Source organism: Lissotriton helveticus, chromosome 10, assembly GCF_964261635.1.
Source record: "Lissotriton helveticus chromosome 10, aLisHel1.1, whole genome shotgun sequence".
Classification (NCBI taxonomy): domain Eukaryota; kingdom Metazoa; phylum Chordata; class Amphibia; order Caudata; family Salamandridae; genus Lissotriton; species Lissotriton helveticus.
Window position 1 is genome coordinate 278,900,423 of NC_136071.1, and position 16,827 is coordinate 278,917,249.

Genomic DNA, 16,827 nt, shown 5'->3' on the forward strand with positions numbered 1-16,827 from the left:
AGAGGGGTGGGGGTTAAATAAGTTATCTCTATCCTAAAACCTTCCACTCCATGGGAACTTACTCTGCTTCTACCAACATTGATGGTTTCTCCAATCAAACAATAAACAAAGTCACAGTGCATCAGTGTCTTTGAAGGCAGCATTTCTAGAGGTTATCACTTCCGCCCGAAGGGTCACTAAACTACAGGCTTTATCTGCTGGTGAACCCTTTTCTGTACTCCATTCAGTTAGAGAGATACCGAGAAGACTTCCCTCGTTCCATCCCATAATGGTGTCTGAGTTCCACATTAACCAGGCTATCTTGTTGCAAGTATTGTTTGTAACCCTTCAACTATGCCTGAAAGGTCCCTCTATTAATTAGACATTGAGTCTTACATTTCTGCCTATAAGAAAATCAAGTCCACTCTTTATTACCTATTGATCTTTATCTATGGCTCTGACCAAGTCAAAACAATCTTTGGTGAGGTTGATTGTTTCTTGTATTTTTCTTTGTTACGACTTAGGCAACAGACTTCTGGCAGGAAAGGCTACATATGATTTAAAAGCAGCTCTGGCAGTGTGGGTGAGAAAAATTCCACTGAATGAAATATGTAAAGCCAATACTTGGAAATCTGTCCATACTTTACCTAAACCTTGTTTCGCTAATTTTTGAATTACAATTCCTCAGCCGAAACTGTATTTGGGCAAGATACTTTAAAGAATCCTTTAGGCTAGAATTATCAGGTTAAGCACATTGGATGTTTTCTGGATACCGCATGTAAATGGCTTGCTACTCTATTTATAAATATCAGTATGGATTCTATGGTGCAGAAGGAAAAATGACTTGTATTCCAAGTTTTGCATCATACGCATCAATATTATGTCATAATTGACCCACTTCCCTTTTATTGTCTCCATTTTATCAATGAGAGAACTCTCAGTAATAAGGCTCTCCCGTAGGCCTTTAAAAAATATCCGACTCAGTGAAGTAACTGCCAGTACAGAGCGCTCTGTAATAGGAAAGTTTTCAGTCTATACTGCGCTGTCTACATGGCTGCATTTTTCTTCATTTTCTTCAGGTTTTCAGCGGTTTTCCTGGGCAACATTAGATTGTAGCTGCACTGTTGCTTTATGTAATATTTTTCACTTAATCAGACTTTCAACCCTTCAACCTCATATACAGCTGGTGGGGTTGTCTCTGCATTTGGCTTTCCAGGTGGATAATTAGAAGTTTTGAATTGTAAATAATGAGAGCGTACTGGGAACCCCCCACAAAGGCAGCAAATATTGTAATCTGTAAGGCGTCGGTGAAGACGACTACCTTGCAGAATGTGGAATAAATGTGTATTACTAATGTAGTAGTGGGATGAATATGTGGCAAGCGTGGTAAAACCATTGTTACCCTAAACAACATCCTGCAGAGTCAAATTTGCTTTTTTTTCCTGTGGCTCTTGGTCAAATTAAGATAAAAAAAATACACAATATTCTAGATTAAGATATTTCTAACATGATATTGTGAAGGGAGTGGTAAAGATTGCTGTACGTCTTACTATCATATCTGCTGACTCACTTTGTAGGTTTTGGTAAGTGAAGTAGGCGAAGATGTGAACATTCAACAGTTGTTGTCCTCTACTGGAAACTGGCGCGGTCGGGCCCAGCATATTCTTGGTCTACAAAGCAGGGTAAGTATAAAGGTAGAATGTTATACACATAATGTTATCCTCTGTCATATAACGCAAATTGATGAAGCAAAAGTTCATGCATTCCTTCTGTGGGAAGGGAAGCCATGTTAAGCCAGTAAGTAACTAAAAAAACACTTTTCTTATAATCATTGGGTAGGTCTGTGCACCTATTTTAAAGTGTGCTTTCAAAATGTTGGATGTGTTCTATGCTGCCTCTTTTTCAGTAGAAGGTTCAGCTTTATCATGTTTATGTTGAATCATTTGATGTATGAATGATCGATAGTGAGTTGATTGTTCAACAGCCATTTAATATTTTTCTGCAAGCCAGACTTATTTTTACAGTCTTCTTCTCATTACTGTTGATATCTTTTTTCTCAGTCGCTACTTCACACAGGGAGGGATAGATTTCCCCAGTACTAGTAAAACTGTAGAAATATTTTTATTTCCCAGCCTAAAAGAAACTAAAGTAATTAAAACAGACAGGCATTTTGCTGTGCAAAAAGAAAACAAATCTACTATCCCTTGAAGGCAACCAGTGTGCCCGATTACCCTAGATTTCAGTGAATGACAGTTGGAAAACAACAGATACTTCCACTTTGTAAAAAGGTACCTGAATATTACAGTCTGCCTTTGTTTATCTTTTTTTGTGCAATATTCTGCAAGGTGTGTGCCATTTACCTTCTAACATTTATTAGATAAAAGCAGTTGGTTTTCTTTTTGCATCAGCAATCACGTTACACATAAAAGGAATCACATTTAAGGTTCAGGATGTTAATGTTGAGTGCTGCAACTTCCAGGGCTTCAACGTTGATAGAAACATTTCCATCAACAGGAGTGCGGACTACACTGAGAAGGAGTACACTTTATTTCTATCGTACCCTAGAGACATACTTTTGTAAGGAAACGGTAAACTCCAACAAAAGATGAAACTCCAAAAATAACTTCAACATGAGATGACCGAGAGTGCCCAATCAAGCGAAAATATACTGAGAGAAAGGCACATCCCAAATAGATGACATGCACCACAGAGAGGTTGTAATCCATTGCAAGACAGATTGTGAACTTCCAAGAAGGATTAATCTCTAACAAAAGATAAATACTTCTCCAGTCATGCGTGATTGCGGGACAGCGATGACAATTCTGATAACGTCTGCTTCCACAGTCTTTCCACTAAACTACAGTAATACTTTTCAGGGTATGATTTTTAGAGGAACCAATAAGTTGACTATTCCTTTTTCAGCACTAGAAGCAAGATTACTAGCCATTTGAGCAACTCTTCAGTATCATGTTGATTTTAAGCTTCATTTGGTGTTGGATCTTGTGTATTCAAACTTACTAGTTCAATTTCCTCTCTCCTGCAACTAAGGCGTCTACTCTTTCTCAATCAGTCAAACAAGACAAAGTACTGTTGCAGGAGCCTTTATTTAAGATTGGCTACATAATCATACTTTAAGAACCTGCAGTTGCAGCGGCACTCAAATACCAGGGTGACATCTCTTCTCAGGCTTGGTGATGGGTGCTAATGTGTTCTGAGGGCAGATCCCCTGGGGCACCACAGTATCACCAGATGGGTTGATGAATGGAGAGGCAATTTCTTCTGCCAGGGGTTCTTCTTTAAATGTTGTGTCACACAGGAGTTGAGGGGTCCTCTTGCCCTCTTTGGTGACTGGCGGCACTAGCCACATCAATCTCTGTTTAAGGTGGGGAGAGGCTGAGGGGCCGCAAGGGTGCCCATGCACTAGTCTCTGAGCAATGCAGTGAAGAGCACTCTGTTATGTTCTCCTTTGCTGTGTGCTGCCTGCATTCATAGGTGCTCACCCCTCATTCCCAGCAATACTGGATGGGGCTACTGTTGATACCCCCACCCCTTAGTGTAGGGGAAGAGGAGGCATAGGTATATAGGACATGCGTGGAGGGGCACCAGTCTTACCCTCCCCCATTGACTCCAGGCCATAACATTCCTCTATTTAGGCCATGTCTAGTTCTCCAGTGAGAGGACTCTGCAACTCTCACAGGGTCAACCAGGTTCTGTTGAGGGGCCAATAGCAGCACGAATGTCAGTTCACCCTACTCTCAGCCGCTCCCCTCCAGTCGCAGGCCCTCCTCCAATACCTGTATATTCCATGACGAGCTTGAGCTCCGATTTCGCCCCTCCCACCAGGCACCTGTGTCCACAGCAGTCCCTCACTGTTACCCAGTGAACTGGAGTACTTTCGGCCCACTGAGGTTTTCCCCGGACTCAGGCCATGTTTCCCTTCTGGCTGAGTCAATCATGTGGACCCCAGCCCAAGCCCTCCAATATACTGGTGGATTACAGGAGCTCTGAGCACAAAGCAAAGCTAACCTCTTTGCCGGCTTGCTCACCCCCCTATACAATGCATTCATGTAAAGTAGAAAAGTAGTTTGTGATTTCTTGCAAGTGTCCAACACAAGAAGTACGAAAAGGGCAGTTCTCTGTCTTGCATCTAGAAATTAAATGTATGAATAGTTTGTAACCGCTCCAATGACCGTGAAAGCACTAAATGGTAACTAGCTAATGAGGACATTCACTAAGCATTTGCAAGATTGAATCTGACCGTACCATAGGTGACAGCTTCTACTGCGTGAGGTAAAGCTGAAACAGCAAGAGGAGCATGGACTTTTGCATGCTTTCCCAGATGTCCTTTTAGCTATGTATGAGATCATTTGGAATTGCAATTCCTATACCTTCTCCCTGTATCAAATTATTCCCGTGTCTCCCTTTTTCAAAATATGTCTCACCAGCAGGAAGGCCTACTCTCTTCTGCAAGGTCAAAATTACCATTTCATGTTTTTTGTGAGGACCAAAAGTGTTGTAAAATTCAAGTAGCTTTCCTGCACTGCTGTTGGTGGCTCAATAGCCTCAATTACAGGTAGGGAGATTTTATTTATTGTTCCCTCTCATGACAACAGAGTAAAGACATTACTTTTGAGATGGGCCCAGAGGCAGTCTTAAAGACTGTTATCGCACAAATATGCAAGAAGGATTTAGAAATCTTGCGTAGTTATAAGTGTTATTATTGCATGATGCATATTATATTTTATTTTCTCAGGTCCGTGAATTGGAGAACCAGTTGGGAATGAACAAAAGTCCAATATCTGAGCTTAGTCTTGAAGAGGAGATGCTGGGCCTTACAGTACCACGGAAACTGCAGGCTCAGGAAAAAAATCTGTTCCGAATTCGCAGTTTGGAAAAGGAAAGGAAAGAAACATTGGAGGTAAAGAGTTGGTATCAGAATGCCTTATTGTATATAGAAGATGTCATGACCAAACAAGAAAGAGGCTGGTCTCAAATGTTCTCACAACTAAATCCCATCTCGTGACTAGAAAAACTTCAAGTTCATCTATTACCTGTTAAGAATTTCTGAAACTGATTTCCAAGGAAATAAATTATAAAATGTTGTAGGGGATTTATATTTGTTACAGGTCTATAATAGTTGTTGGCAGTGAAGATGCTTCAACCCCAAAATTGTTTAAATACTTTGCCCTAGGCATATCTATGAGGTTCTTTGTGTCAGACAAGGATAATCCACTGTTCAAATACTCAGCCAAGACCATTAAAAGAATTGTGCATAACTAGGTTTCGCCAGTTCTCATTTTTTGTATATTTATTCAAATATCAAAATTATCATTACAGAAATTAAAAGGTAATCCTAATCAGGGAATTAGCAATATTCATATAATAACAATAAATCCTAAATACAAAAAGGGCCATTTGTGGCTAACCTCACTACATAAAATAAACAGCAGTTGTCTCTGTTCTGAACAAACCTAGCAGAATAGAGTAATAACATGAGGAATGCCTTTCTAAAATAAAATTCTGCACTTCTAAAATGTGTAATGCAAAATGTAAAAATATCTAAAGTCTTAAAGATATGAATGCCTAAGGTAGCAGTTCTTACCATTTTCACTTCAGTGGCTCCCCACTGAATGACTATTGGTAGCCTGGGAGCCCGCCCAAACAATATCTACAAGGTTAGCCTAAAAAAAGGCACAAAATTTCAGAAACATGTATAGTGGACGAATGCATCCACTGTAGGGGCCTGCGTTCGAACTCATAGTCACAGGATCAAATCCTGGTGGGTCCACTCAGCCTTTCATCCTTCTTAGAAGTGGCGGCCAGCATGAATTGGGCGGGAGGAGGGTATAAGGGGGTTTAACAAATAATAAAAAAACACTTACCTGATGCCGGGTCTCTTCTTCATGTCTCCGTCTCTCCCCTGGGGCCGGAACAGGAAGCATCAAAGCTCCCCTGAGCCAATCGCAACACTGCAATGCAGCGTTGTGATTGGTAAGCACCCAGGCTCCCCTGAGCCAATCATAACACTACAGTGCAGCTTTATGATTCGTTTGTGCGCCATGGTTCAGCATTCAGCCAGGGAATGGGAACCTGAGCATGTCCTCCACGCAGACTATAATGCAGCCTGCGTGGAGAACATGTGAAGTGCGCATGAACGTTTGGCCAGCCTAAGAAGGCCGGCCACACATTCATGCGCACTTGAAGTGGGCAAACCACTCCTCCCCCTGCTCCTCTGGTATTGGAGCAGCCCGCCCCGCCCACAAACCTGCCACAGAAGGAAAGCATAAAATAATATTAACCTTGAGTTATTATCATTTCCTATTTCCTTGGAGTCGCTGCTGCTTCGGAGGTCAATAAAATGAATACCATTGAGTTTGGTAACAATAAACACCTGTTATTCAGCGTCAAGATACCCTTGGGTGAAGGTGTGCTTTACAAATACACACTATATGATACTATTTCTAAAAGACAAAACAATATGCTAGGATCTAGCATATCACTTTGTATTCTTTTTTACACCTTAATGCATCCTATCTATTTGTAGGAGCGTGTTAGTGCTTCAGTTGATGCCTCAGTCATCTATACTACTGTTTGCTATACTTGTACTGCTTCAACTAATCAAGCCAAGGATAACATCTTCATTTTTAACATACAATTTAAAAGTTCTTTATGCTAATATTATTTAATTATTTAAACAGTCACAGCCCCATACCCCCAAACCCCCACCCCCAGTAGGTGCAGTGTGCCCCCAGGGATCTGCACAGGTTTAGAATAACAGATTTAAGGCCAAATGTATGTATCTAATTAAAAAAAAATTCATCCCACAATGACATAATGTTTGCAGATCCTTCATGTTTTAGACAAAGACATCACACATTTCATAGCATGACATTACGCAGAGAGGTGGGAACAAAATGTACCTCGCACAGGAAACTAATCAAACTGTTAATTTCTAAAACACCTTCTTGTAAATTATTTTTTTGATTGGACTGAAACATGAGAAATGCATCTTGATAGAATGGACCGTTCTGAACATTCATACCAAGAGACAGAGCAATGAAGGTTGGGTACATTAACCATCAAACTGTTTCAAATACATCTCCTTAGCTAAGGAAGCTAAAAAATGAAACCTTTACACATTCAGCGACAAAGACACCATGGTTGCAGCTGAATTTTGATGATTTTCTATGAAGCTAACAAAAAGAAATGCTTGTGCACTTCATTTAAGCATGCAATTTCAGAAATGCTGCCTAGTGTGACCTAGTTATGTTAACTGAACCAAACTTGTATTAGCCAATGCTTATATAACGGAAAAATAATTTTCCTCAATCCCCCCTCCCCGCCATGATAATTAAAAGTTATGACTGTAACAAACTATTACATCTCAGTCATCATTCTTGATCTTGAAGGACTTACCCTCTGCAATGGTCTCCAGTTGTTGTAGGCCTCTGTCTTTCATTCAAGTCCAACTTCTTCTTCCACCATTCGTATTACTTTCTCCCTCACCTTGTTCCTTCAATTACATTTAAAATCCCTACCGCAAATTGATCTACAGGACTTAAATATAAAATAAACACTCTTTACAACTATAAATATTAATGTTATTGAAGCGACAATCTTTACTAATAACTCCCTGCTTATCCCACCTATCCTTCAAACTATCTTTACCCAGATTCCAGGTTCTCCTCAGATCCACATATCAAACTTGATTTTGAGTTTACTGCTCAACAGCTTGTCTTACAGTTTCTTCATATGCATTGCACACTCTCCTAGTGTAAGATGCATGAATATAATACAGCTAACCTCCACACTTCACGGCTGTGTTTGTCACCAAGTTCACTTGGTAGTGGCCCTTCCAGCATGGTTTAAAGAAGTCTCTCTTGACATGCTTTTTGATGTGGACTCACTCTCCTGGTTGCACATAGTGACACAGTTCTGTAGATGCAGAAGTTGTTTCAAATTGCACCTAGCGAGAGGTAGAGTGTACTGTCAGCTAGGCAATTGCAGTAATCCGAAGATCTATTCATCAGTAATAGTAAGCAAAGCTCCAGCCGGGATATTCCCATGAGCACTTCATGGACATTCAATCCAGTTTTCTTATTTGGGGTACACCTCATGCTTAGCAACCCCAATGAAATTGCATCGGGCCATTTCAGAGAAGTTGAAGCACACACTTTTGCTAACTTGTTTTAAAATTCACTGTTGTATCTCTCCATCAAACCAGATGGTTCTGGATGATATGTACAATTGAAGTTCTGATGGACTTTCAGTGCTGCACACAGAATTCTCATGATTTCTTGAAATATTCCCCCTTGCTTGACTTAATTAATGTTGGCATTCCAAATCTAGGGATCGACTCCCTCAATAATAATTTTGCATCACACATTTTTGTTGGATAGGTCTCAATCTACTTCGAAAACAGATTAATAATAAAGACTACGTACCTCAAACCATTACACGGTGGCATCACTAATTAATCAATGAATGGACCAACTATTTTCCTTGCGGGACTCGTTACACAAGTTTTCTTTTCAGCATTGTTTTTCTGACACACTATACATCTCTGACAGTAGTCTTCTGCCATTTTTAAGTCTCGCTATTACATTCCGCAAGGAATGAATAGCGAGAATTATAGGGTTGCATCAGGAAAGCTAAACCAGCGGCGGATTTCCACAAGTGCATGTGATCGTGAACGCGCATCCGCCTGCTGGTTTAGCTTTCCTGATGCAACACCGTCACTTCAAAGGGATCCGCTCCACCCCCTGCTGCACGCGCTTTCCATCCAGAGCGCGAAGCGCATCCATGCGCGCTGACCTCACTTCTCCTCCCCCCTAATTGCTTGCGCTTTCACGGCCACTTCAAAGGGATCCTTTCCCGGACGCTTTTTTTTTTCTTTCGGCGATGTTCTTGTTTCAAAGGGGATTTGGGTATGTAAATTGGGACGAAAAATCCAATGGCAGTATGGCACAGTTTTCAAACATTTATCCTTCGATTCCTTGCCTGTTAAAACTCAGCTTACTGTTCATAACTGTAAACGTACCAGCCTTGACATTTTCTGACATGCAAACAAAATTTCCTGTTTCTAAAATTCCATCAACCTAGATCCTTTGAATTAAGAAGAGATGTTGAGAAGTACAAGCCCATTCATTTTTTGCCTAGGTGACACCGGTACGCAAAAACATTTGTGACCAAGCCGTATGTGCACGAGACAGACTTTCTCACCACTAATATTGGTACTTCCCAAACTCGCTCCCTTTGTGCGTTTTTTCGCTGAAATAAAAAAAAGCGTGACGTGAATCGTTTTCATGGCTATTATCTTTGTTTTCCTTCTTTGCAGTTTACTTCAGTCTGAGCCAAAGAAAACATGTCCAACTCCCTGCATCATTTTCATTGTAATTGAAAACATTAAAAAACAAAACGTTCGGCTCAAATTCCGCCCAGTGCTCCCAGGCTCCTCCCCCACATAGGGTCTTTTGGTTTCGCCCAGTTGTCATTTAGCAGATTTCTTGGGCACGCGACATAGCAACGAGCTTTCGCTTAAAACAGAAAGCCGGGCCACCGTCAGTTCTGCCTGAGGTGATGTCGCGCCCGCTGCAGGCATGCGATCCAAGAAGCCATCTGAGGCCTGCAGATGTGTCACTCGTGCGCTCGGCAATCATTTTTGCTTGTTTAATAACAGACATTGTTGAGGTTCTCATTGACATGCCTCGTGAACTCGTTCCCGTCCCAAGCTGGGCCCAGAGCCACGGAATGCAATGACAAAATCTGAGCTCTCGCGGCCCGGGAAGGGCTGGTGCCTCCTCCCCCAGGGCCTGCTGTAGTTTGCACATATCGTTTGGGGCATAATGTTCAGTCTCCTGCCAAGAAACTGTTCTGCGCCACGTTTTCATAAGCTGCAATCATGTACAAATGATAAAACATCCTAATCCTAAAACTGGAAGCCTTTTAAATTAATATATTAATTAAAACACGCAGCTATCTTTTGCATGAGCAGGCAAGGGGGTGGGATGCGCGGTTCATGTTTTTTTCCCAATTCAAAGTTAAACGGCCACTTCAAAGGGATCCTTTCCCGGCCTCTTTTTTTCCTTTTTTTATTGGCGGCCCCTATTCAGCTCACGGACATCGGCGGTAATCCTCTTAGTACAGTAGCTAAGTGCAGCCGCTGCCGTCAGTGACAACACCCGCGCGCCCGCTGATCAATGGGAATTACCACAGAAAGCAGCGCGAGGCATTAAGTTAAACACAGTAATAGATCTCACAATGCACATCTTACAGAAAGCTATCTGGGCACAAACCAATCCATCCGCAAGTGAATCCATCATGCCCTCTACGTCGAAAAATGTGAGGTATGTGTAATGGTCAATCTGGTGCACATTATTTAGCCTATGGTGATGTAATGAGGTGCGTTTTTTGCTTACTTCTTAATGAATAACTTAATCGTCTGCCTCCAAGGACGGGCCCCTTTCTGAGGTTGAAGCAGGAACTATATGATAACATGAAACTGAATGATCTAGCGCTAGTACCCAAATACCTTGCTTGGAAAGGGGGCACTAACATTTAATAACGGCCTGCCCTCCACAATGCTGAAGTTTGTGATGTCATAATGCCCCACAGGCCGATTGGAATGTCTCGCAAAAATGTTTCCTCTGCTACTTAACTCTTCCGAAGATAGTCATTGTAGCCCCGCACGTGCCTGCTAACCGAGATAGCTTATCAAGAACATTTTGCTAAAGCACAACGCTGTGTTTGCTTTTAAAAAATTTTGTTTTAAGCAAGAGTCTAAGAGAGAGTACGTTGAATCCCTGATGCTCCCAGGTATGTTTAAAATACATTAGTGCATGTTTTTGATACCATTATCATTGAGATAATGGCGTTTCGTCTGCCTAGTTCCTGTTTACTAATTCTACACAGACTTTAAGGGGGGGGGGGGCAAGGCAGATTACAAACATTTGCCACTGTGCAGGGCAATTTTAACCAGACATCTTCAACAACTGACCAGCAAATAAACACATGGTCAGCGACTAGCTGCCGCCTCCCCCCCAAACCGGCACCCAACACCCAGAAACGTGGACACGAGACATCTTTACTTTTTGGAAGGCGGGCGCTAGTCGCCCGGCCGTATTTATTAAAGTATGAAATTAAAAAAGGTTTTTTAATTGCATGATCAACAATTTATACAAAAATCAGCAGGACATTAAATACAAAATTATTGTCAACAAGTTTGAGAGCCTGACCTTAACAAAACTCTAATACATGTTGTTTCCTAACCGAGTCTAAACATCCTCATCTTGATTTTTGTACATTTCTGGCCATATGGCAGGGTCACTACCGGTGTCAGGTCCTACAAGCTGCGCCTCCCCATGAGACGTGCGCATGCGCAGTGTTACCCCGGGAATTGCCCGGTCTACGCCCTGAACTCCATTTACCCACTGAAGGAGGGCCCTTACTCTGCGCCAGCCGGTGACGTCATGAGTATACGCGCGCGGGGTGGCTACCAGCCTAAGGAAAGCGTGAACTACTCCTACCCGCGCTCCTTTGCTTTGCAGCATCCATTACCTTGCCCCTGGAGTTCTAGGAGTGGCCCGCAGGCCCCTCCCCCTGGGCGGGAACCTCCATAGGATGATGCCCGCCCCCTCAGACCTCAAATATGTGCTCACCGATAATGACCTTACCGCATGCCCCATACCTAATAAATACGACGACCTATGGGAAAAAACTCTAAAGGACAGCTACACTGGCTAATAAATAACAGTATCACCGTACAGCTACAAAGGGAAAAAAGGCCTAAAGACACTTGGCATCAAAGAAAAATCACTTCACACACAGTTTGCTAAACAGGGGAAAAAATTCCTAAACAAAAGCATCAACCAAATATACCAACAGATCCATTTCTACTACCATGTAAGACATGTGGACAGTACCTTCAGAAACTTACCATTAAATCAGACATAATGAATGCCACAAGACTTTTGTTCCAAGGGATGGTGGGTGGGAAAACAAAGAAGCCCCGAGCGCGGGGCACACCGTCCTGTGAGGGAGCGTCCAGGGACAAGGGGGTCTCCTGGGCGCTCCCCACCTCTTTATTCCCGAGGGGCCAGGCGGCCCCTCCTGTAGCCCGCCCCCCCTGACCCGGACCTTCTACCTTGTATCCGGGTCAGGGAGGCCGCCGGCCAATCGGTGGTGGGTCGCGCCCCCCAGGGCCCGCCCCCACCACCGAGAGGCAACAATGGGGAAGGGGGGGCGACGGTCGACGCGCCGCCATGCGCGCGGGGGGGCCGAGGGCCCCCCCTTTTCACATGGTCAGCGACTAGCTGCCGCCTCCCCCCCAAACCGGCACCCAACACCCAGAAACGTGGACACGAGACATCTTTACTTTTTGGAAGGCGGGCGCTAGTCGCCCGGCCGTATTTATTAAAGTATGAAATTAAAAAAGGTTTTTTAATTGCATGATCAACAATTTATACAAAAATCAGCAGGACATTAAATACAAAATTATTGTCAACAAGTTTGAGAGCCTGACCTTAACAAAACTCTAATACATGTTGTTTCCTAACCGAGTCTAAACATCCTCATCTTGATTTTTGTACATTTCTGGCCATATGGCAGGGTCACTACCGGTGTCAGGTCCTACAAGCTGCGCCTCCCCATGAGACGTGCGCATGCGCAGTGTTACCCCGGGAATTGCCCGGTCTACGCCCTGAACTCCATTTACCCACTGAAGGAGGGCCCTTACTCTGCGCCAGCCGGTGACGTCATGAGTATACGCGCGCGGGGTGGCTACCAGCCTAAGGAAAGCGTGAACTACTCCTACCCGCGCTCCTTTGCTTTGCAGCATCCATTACCTTGCCCCTGGAGTTCTAGGAGTGGCCCGCAGGCCCCTCCCCCTGGGCGGGAACCTCCATAGGATGATGCCCGCCCCCTCAGACCTCAAATATGTGCTCACCGATAATGACCTTACCGCCACAGGCCAGCATTGTTAACCGACGATCTGGCCTCCCCCTGCCTAGACCTACCCTAGAAAGTTCTCACTTTAGCAAAACCTTCCACCCAGGCCCTGACATCATCAGACCACAGGACCCTTCCTCCCTCCGTCAAATGGACTCCCCTCACCAGGTAGAACAAATACACCCATGTTGGATCATCTGCAACCGAGGGGGGGCTTGAAATAATTCGTCCCTCTGTGTGTTGATCCTCTTTATCGAGTGATTCAACGCCCTGACAGAGTTCCTGCCACCACGGGATAAGTTGAGACCCTACTACTGTGCCACCCGGGCAAGTCCTGAAGACCCACCCCCAGTGGAGATGAACTCATCAATGAGTATTCGCCTCGCCAGTTTGGCCAATTCAGTCCCCCCTAGGTGAAGTATCACCACTGACAGGGGGTCGGGCTGCTGGGCTAAAAGTCCCTGAAAGAAGTTCCTGAACTGACCATGGCACAGACCCTCAAACCAACTCTTCCCTGTCCTGCGTCCAGCCTGTTGCTTGTGCTGGCACATTGTAGCTCCTCCACTTCTGGTGCTGAGTTCCTCCCCTGCGTGACAGGTTTGAGAAAATGCAAGAACCAGGGAAAGACCAAGAAAACCTGGGTGACAATTCCCACTTCCACCTTAGGGAATGGGTAGCACTTACACCTGCCAGCAATACTTGGGCCCTTGGTGTCCTCTTTCTCGACGTATTCTTTCGCTTTTGACGTCCACCCGCTGCTGATGTTGCGGTGTGGGGCACTCCTCAGATATCCGCCATGGACCCAGCCGTGACTGACGTAAGCCTCCCTTGGGCTGTCCACCTGTTGCAGCTGTTGTGATGTGGATCACTCCAGGTATCCACCCGGTCATACATAAATTGAAAAGATAGACACACACCATTAGTGTTTCCGGTGATAACTGCTGTACACGCGTTAGACTTACATTACCATCAATTGCTAAGTTTTAGATAATCTTAGTGCCAGATTACTACACATTAACACGTCGACAGTAAATGTTAAGCATAGCCTCAGTTTGTCTGTTTGCTAGTGCAGCATCTATGTCGTTAAGCATAGGATCTGCGCCGCCCCAACCATGGTAGGCTGTAAAATTGGCTTCCTATTTTCACAATCATTGTTACACAAGAAAGTTGAGCTGTAGGCGAGGACATCGCCTCTTAATCCTGGTTTTCTACCCACGTCTCTATGCATAGGGTCCATGTGTAAAACAAGACAGTCTACTTAACAGTGCAGCATCACAGTCTTTAGCTAAAAGAATTAGCACAGCCCCAACTCCGCCAGGCCATAAGCTGGCGCAAGGACCTTTTCCGCTCGCCACTTTGGCTTCTGGGAAATATCTTCCCAGCCAACCGGACATGATCACATGCATCCCCAGGACTATGTGAAGCCGCAACTAGGCTCTTGGGCACCTTTTAGGTGTGACATCAGGGTGTGTAACATTATCAGGACCCCGAGTAGTCTTTCCATAGGCTCTAGGCCCTGTCTCTTATGCCATTCGTGGTTCCCCCACCATATTTTTAATATATGGCTTTGGTACACCCCTAGAGCTCAACGTATATGGTGCTAAATTACTGTGTGCCATATAAGTTTGCACACTGCAATTATTCGCCTCAAATGTTTTCTTGCTTTTAGCCTCGGAAAGGAACTAAAGGGGTGTGTTTAGAACAAATACATATATTTGTTGTTATACACCTGTTCTTTCTTCATTTACTCATTCATGAGATAAAAGACTGGTAAAACAAGCTGCTCTATATTCCCTCAAGACTTAGCCAGAAGGCTGCACGCAATACAGCTAACCCTAGGATAGCTTACTAATGATGTTGACTTTAACCTATCCTCCATGAAAGGTCGTTTGGACAGGTGCAATGTTTGGACTGGTGCAATTACCCCCCCAGAATAGTGAAACAGCACCTCATATGGTGATTACCTGCACAATGAAATAAGTCCATTGTTTGGCTTTCTGCTTTGGCTTGCAAAGGAAAGTGGGACCTGGGACACCTGCTTTCTCAGTCTCGTCAAGCCCTACCCCTAGATGTCGTTAGTCCCCAGGATGACCCCAAGAGAAGGTGGTATACCCTATTCGTGAATGGTTCCATGATTGTTCTAACTATCACCTAGCAGATACCAATGATAGTCGTTCTCGAGTGTCAAAATTTGACTCATGCCAATGGCTGTTCCTTGCTTAAGAGAAATAAGCAGCAACCATGGCTTGGATAAAGTATTGCAAGTGCTTAGAGGACATCAATAAAGCAGCCCAGGAAAGTCAACATCCATCCTATTCCCCAGGTGAAATTTAATGTCACCCATGTAGCGTTAGCTCTGATTTAGACGAGGAGTTATCCAAAAACTGAACTCATCAACTGAATGACCTGAGGTCTTGAGTGCCGACAGAGCATCTTCTGGGTAACTCCCAACCCATGGTGGGGACCCGTCCCATCAGGGGGCTGCGTCTGCCTTGTGAATTCTACCCAAGTACAACCCGAGCATTTTAAAAACGCCCAAGCTCCCTACTGATGAGTCCCCCCCAGTACATGGATGCGATCCAGTTGATGGGCATCGGTGACTTTGTGTTCATCTTGTCACATTGAATACAGTGAATACTGCCAGTGCTAATGTAAGATAGAGTAAGTGCCACAGTTTTGGGCTGACTGGGCTCCTAAATGCTTGAAAAGCTGGAGAAGTGTTACTTTACCCCATTTGTGTTAAACTGGTTACTGGTGAAAGAAACTGTTAAGGTACAAGTCTAATTTCGGCTAGAAAGGCAGCAGCATGCCCCCCAATATCCTTAATGTAAACAATATCCCACCACCGAGGGGCACCGAGGGGAAAGGGGGTGAGACGGTCGCCGCGCCGCCATGCGTGCGGGGGGGCGAGGGCCCCCCCTTCTCATGTGGGCAAACTATTTCAGAAATTGGCTAGTTGATTTTAGGCTGGCTTGATGTTCTGGACTGCTTCGGCAAAGGTAGGCAGAACTTTAAAAACAACCCTAGTACTCTCTGGTGTATAGAAATACAGTGTTTACGTGTAGCCCTTGCAAAGATTCAAACCTCCAGCTTCTCGTCAATGTGTTTCCTGCCTAAACAAGATCTCCTGCAAGCAATTACAAACGACAGCAGGCTCATAAGACGTTGCTGTTCCGACATGATTGGAAGTCACAGCACAATGGGCATTACACTGATCCCTATAATTAGCACTTTACTTAAGACATTATGTTAGCATTCAAAGGTATTTCAAAAAGCCGCAGATACCAGACCTCTAATCCAGCGTTTGTTAAGCAGGGAGTAAGGAAAAAAGGGATCCAGGGTGGAATTAAATGTGCTAATTGTACTGTGATAAGTGTGGCTTGCAGCAATGACCCACATTATCACACAGCCCCGGCATAAGTCATTCTGCTTCAGTTCCAATGCAGAGACCACCGGTGAGAACTGCACCAAAGCGCCTGGCGAGGTCTCCAGAGAAGAAAAGCAAAATCACAATTTATTACCTTACCAAACAACCAACCTTTGGGGCTTACATGTTATATTTAACAATAATATGGAACAGTGGGGAAACCGCACAGGCCTTCTGTACCTGGTTGTTAAACAAGTTAAGCAGGCAGTATGGGATCATGGAGGGAACAAACTGAATTCTTTTCACGTAGCTGAATCACAGGCGTGCAGGCACTCATTTTACCAGTCTCTGGGGGGTACTAGGAGTCTACATCTGTTTACTAGGGGTCTCACCGGCTAAACAAAATGATAAATGGTTTTACACCCATCAACCAATTTCTGCAGATGCTCTACACATTCAGCTTTACTTGACTGGAATGGCATCTTGCTCCAAGAGCAGGGTATGTGCTTGGAGATAAGGTGAGGGAACAACTGGTG

At 44.0% G+C, this 16,827-nt stretch overlaps 1 protein-coding gene across 2 annotated transcripts in view; it reads left to right on the forward strand.

The window, feature by feature from the left end:
• Positions 1 to 16,827, forward strand: part of CCDC13 (coiled-coil domain containing 13) — a 431,895-nt gene that overhangs the window by 149,323 nt on the left and 265,745 nt on the right. For both annotated transcript variants that reach the window (XM_078665306.1, XM_078665307.1), the window contains exons 7-8: positions 1,557 to 1,661; positions 4,733 to 4,897. In XM_078665306.1, the coding sequence (XP_078521432.1) occupies positions 1,557 to 1,661; positions 4,733 to 4,897 (270 nt within the window). The remainder of the gene's footprint in view (positions 1 to 1,556; positions 1,662 to 4,732; positions 4,898 to 16,827) is intronic.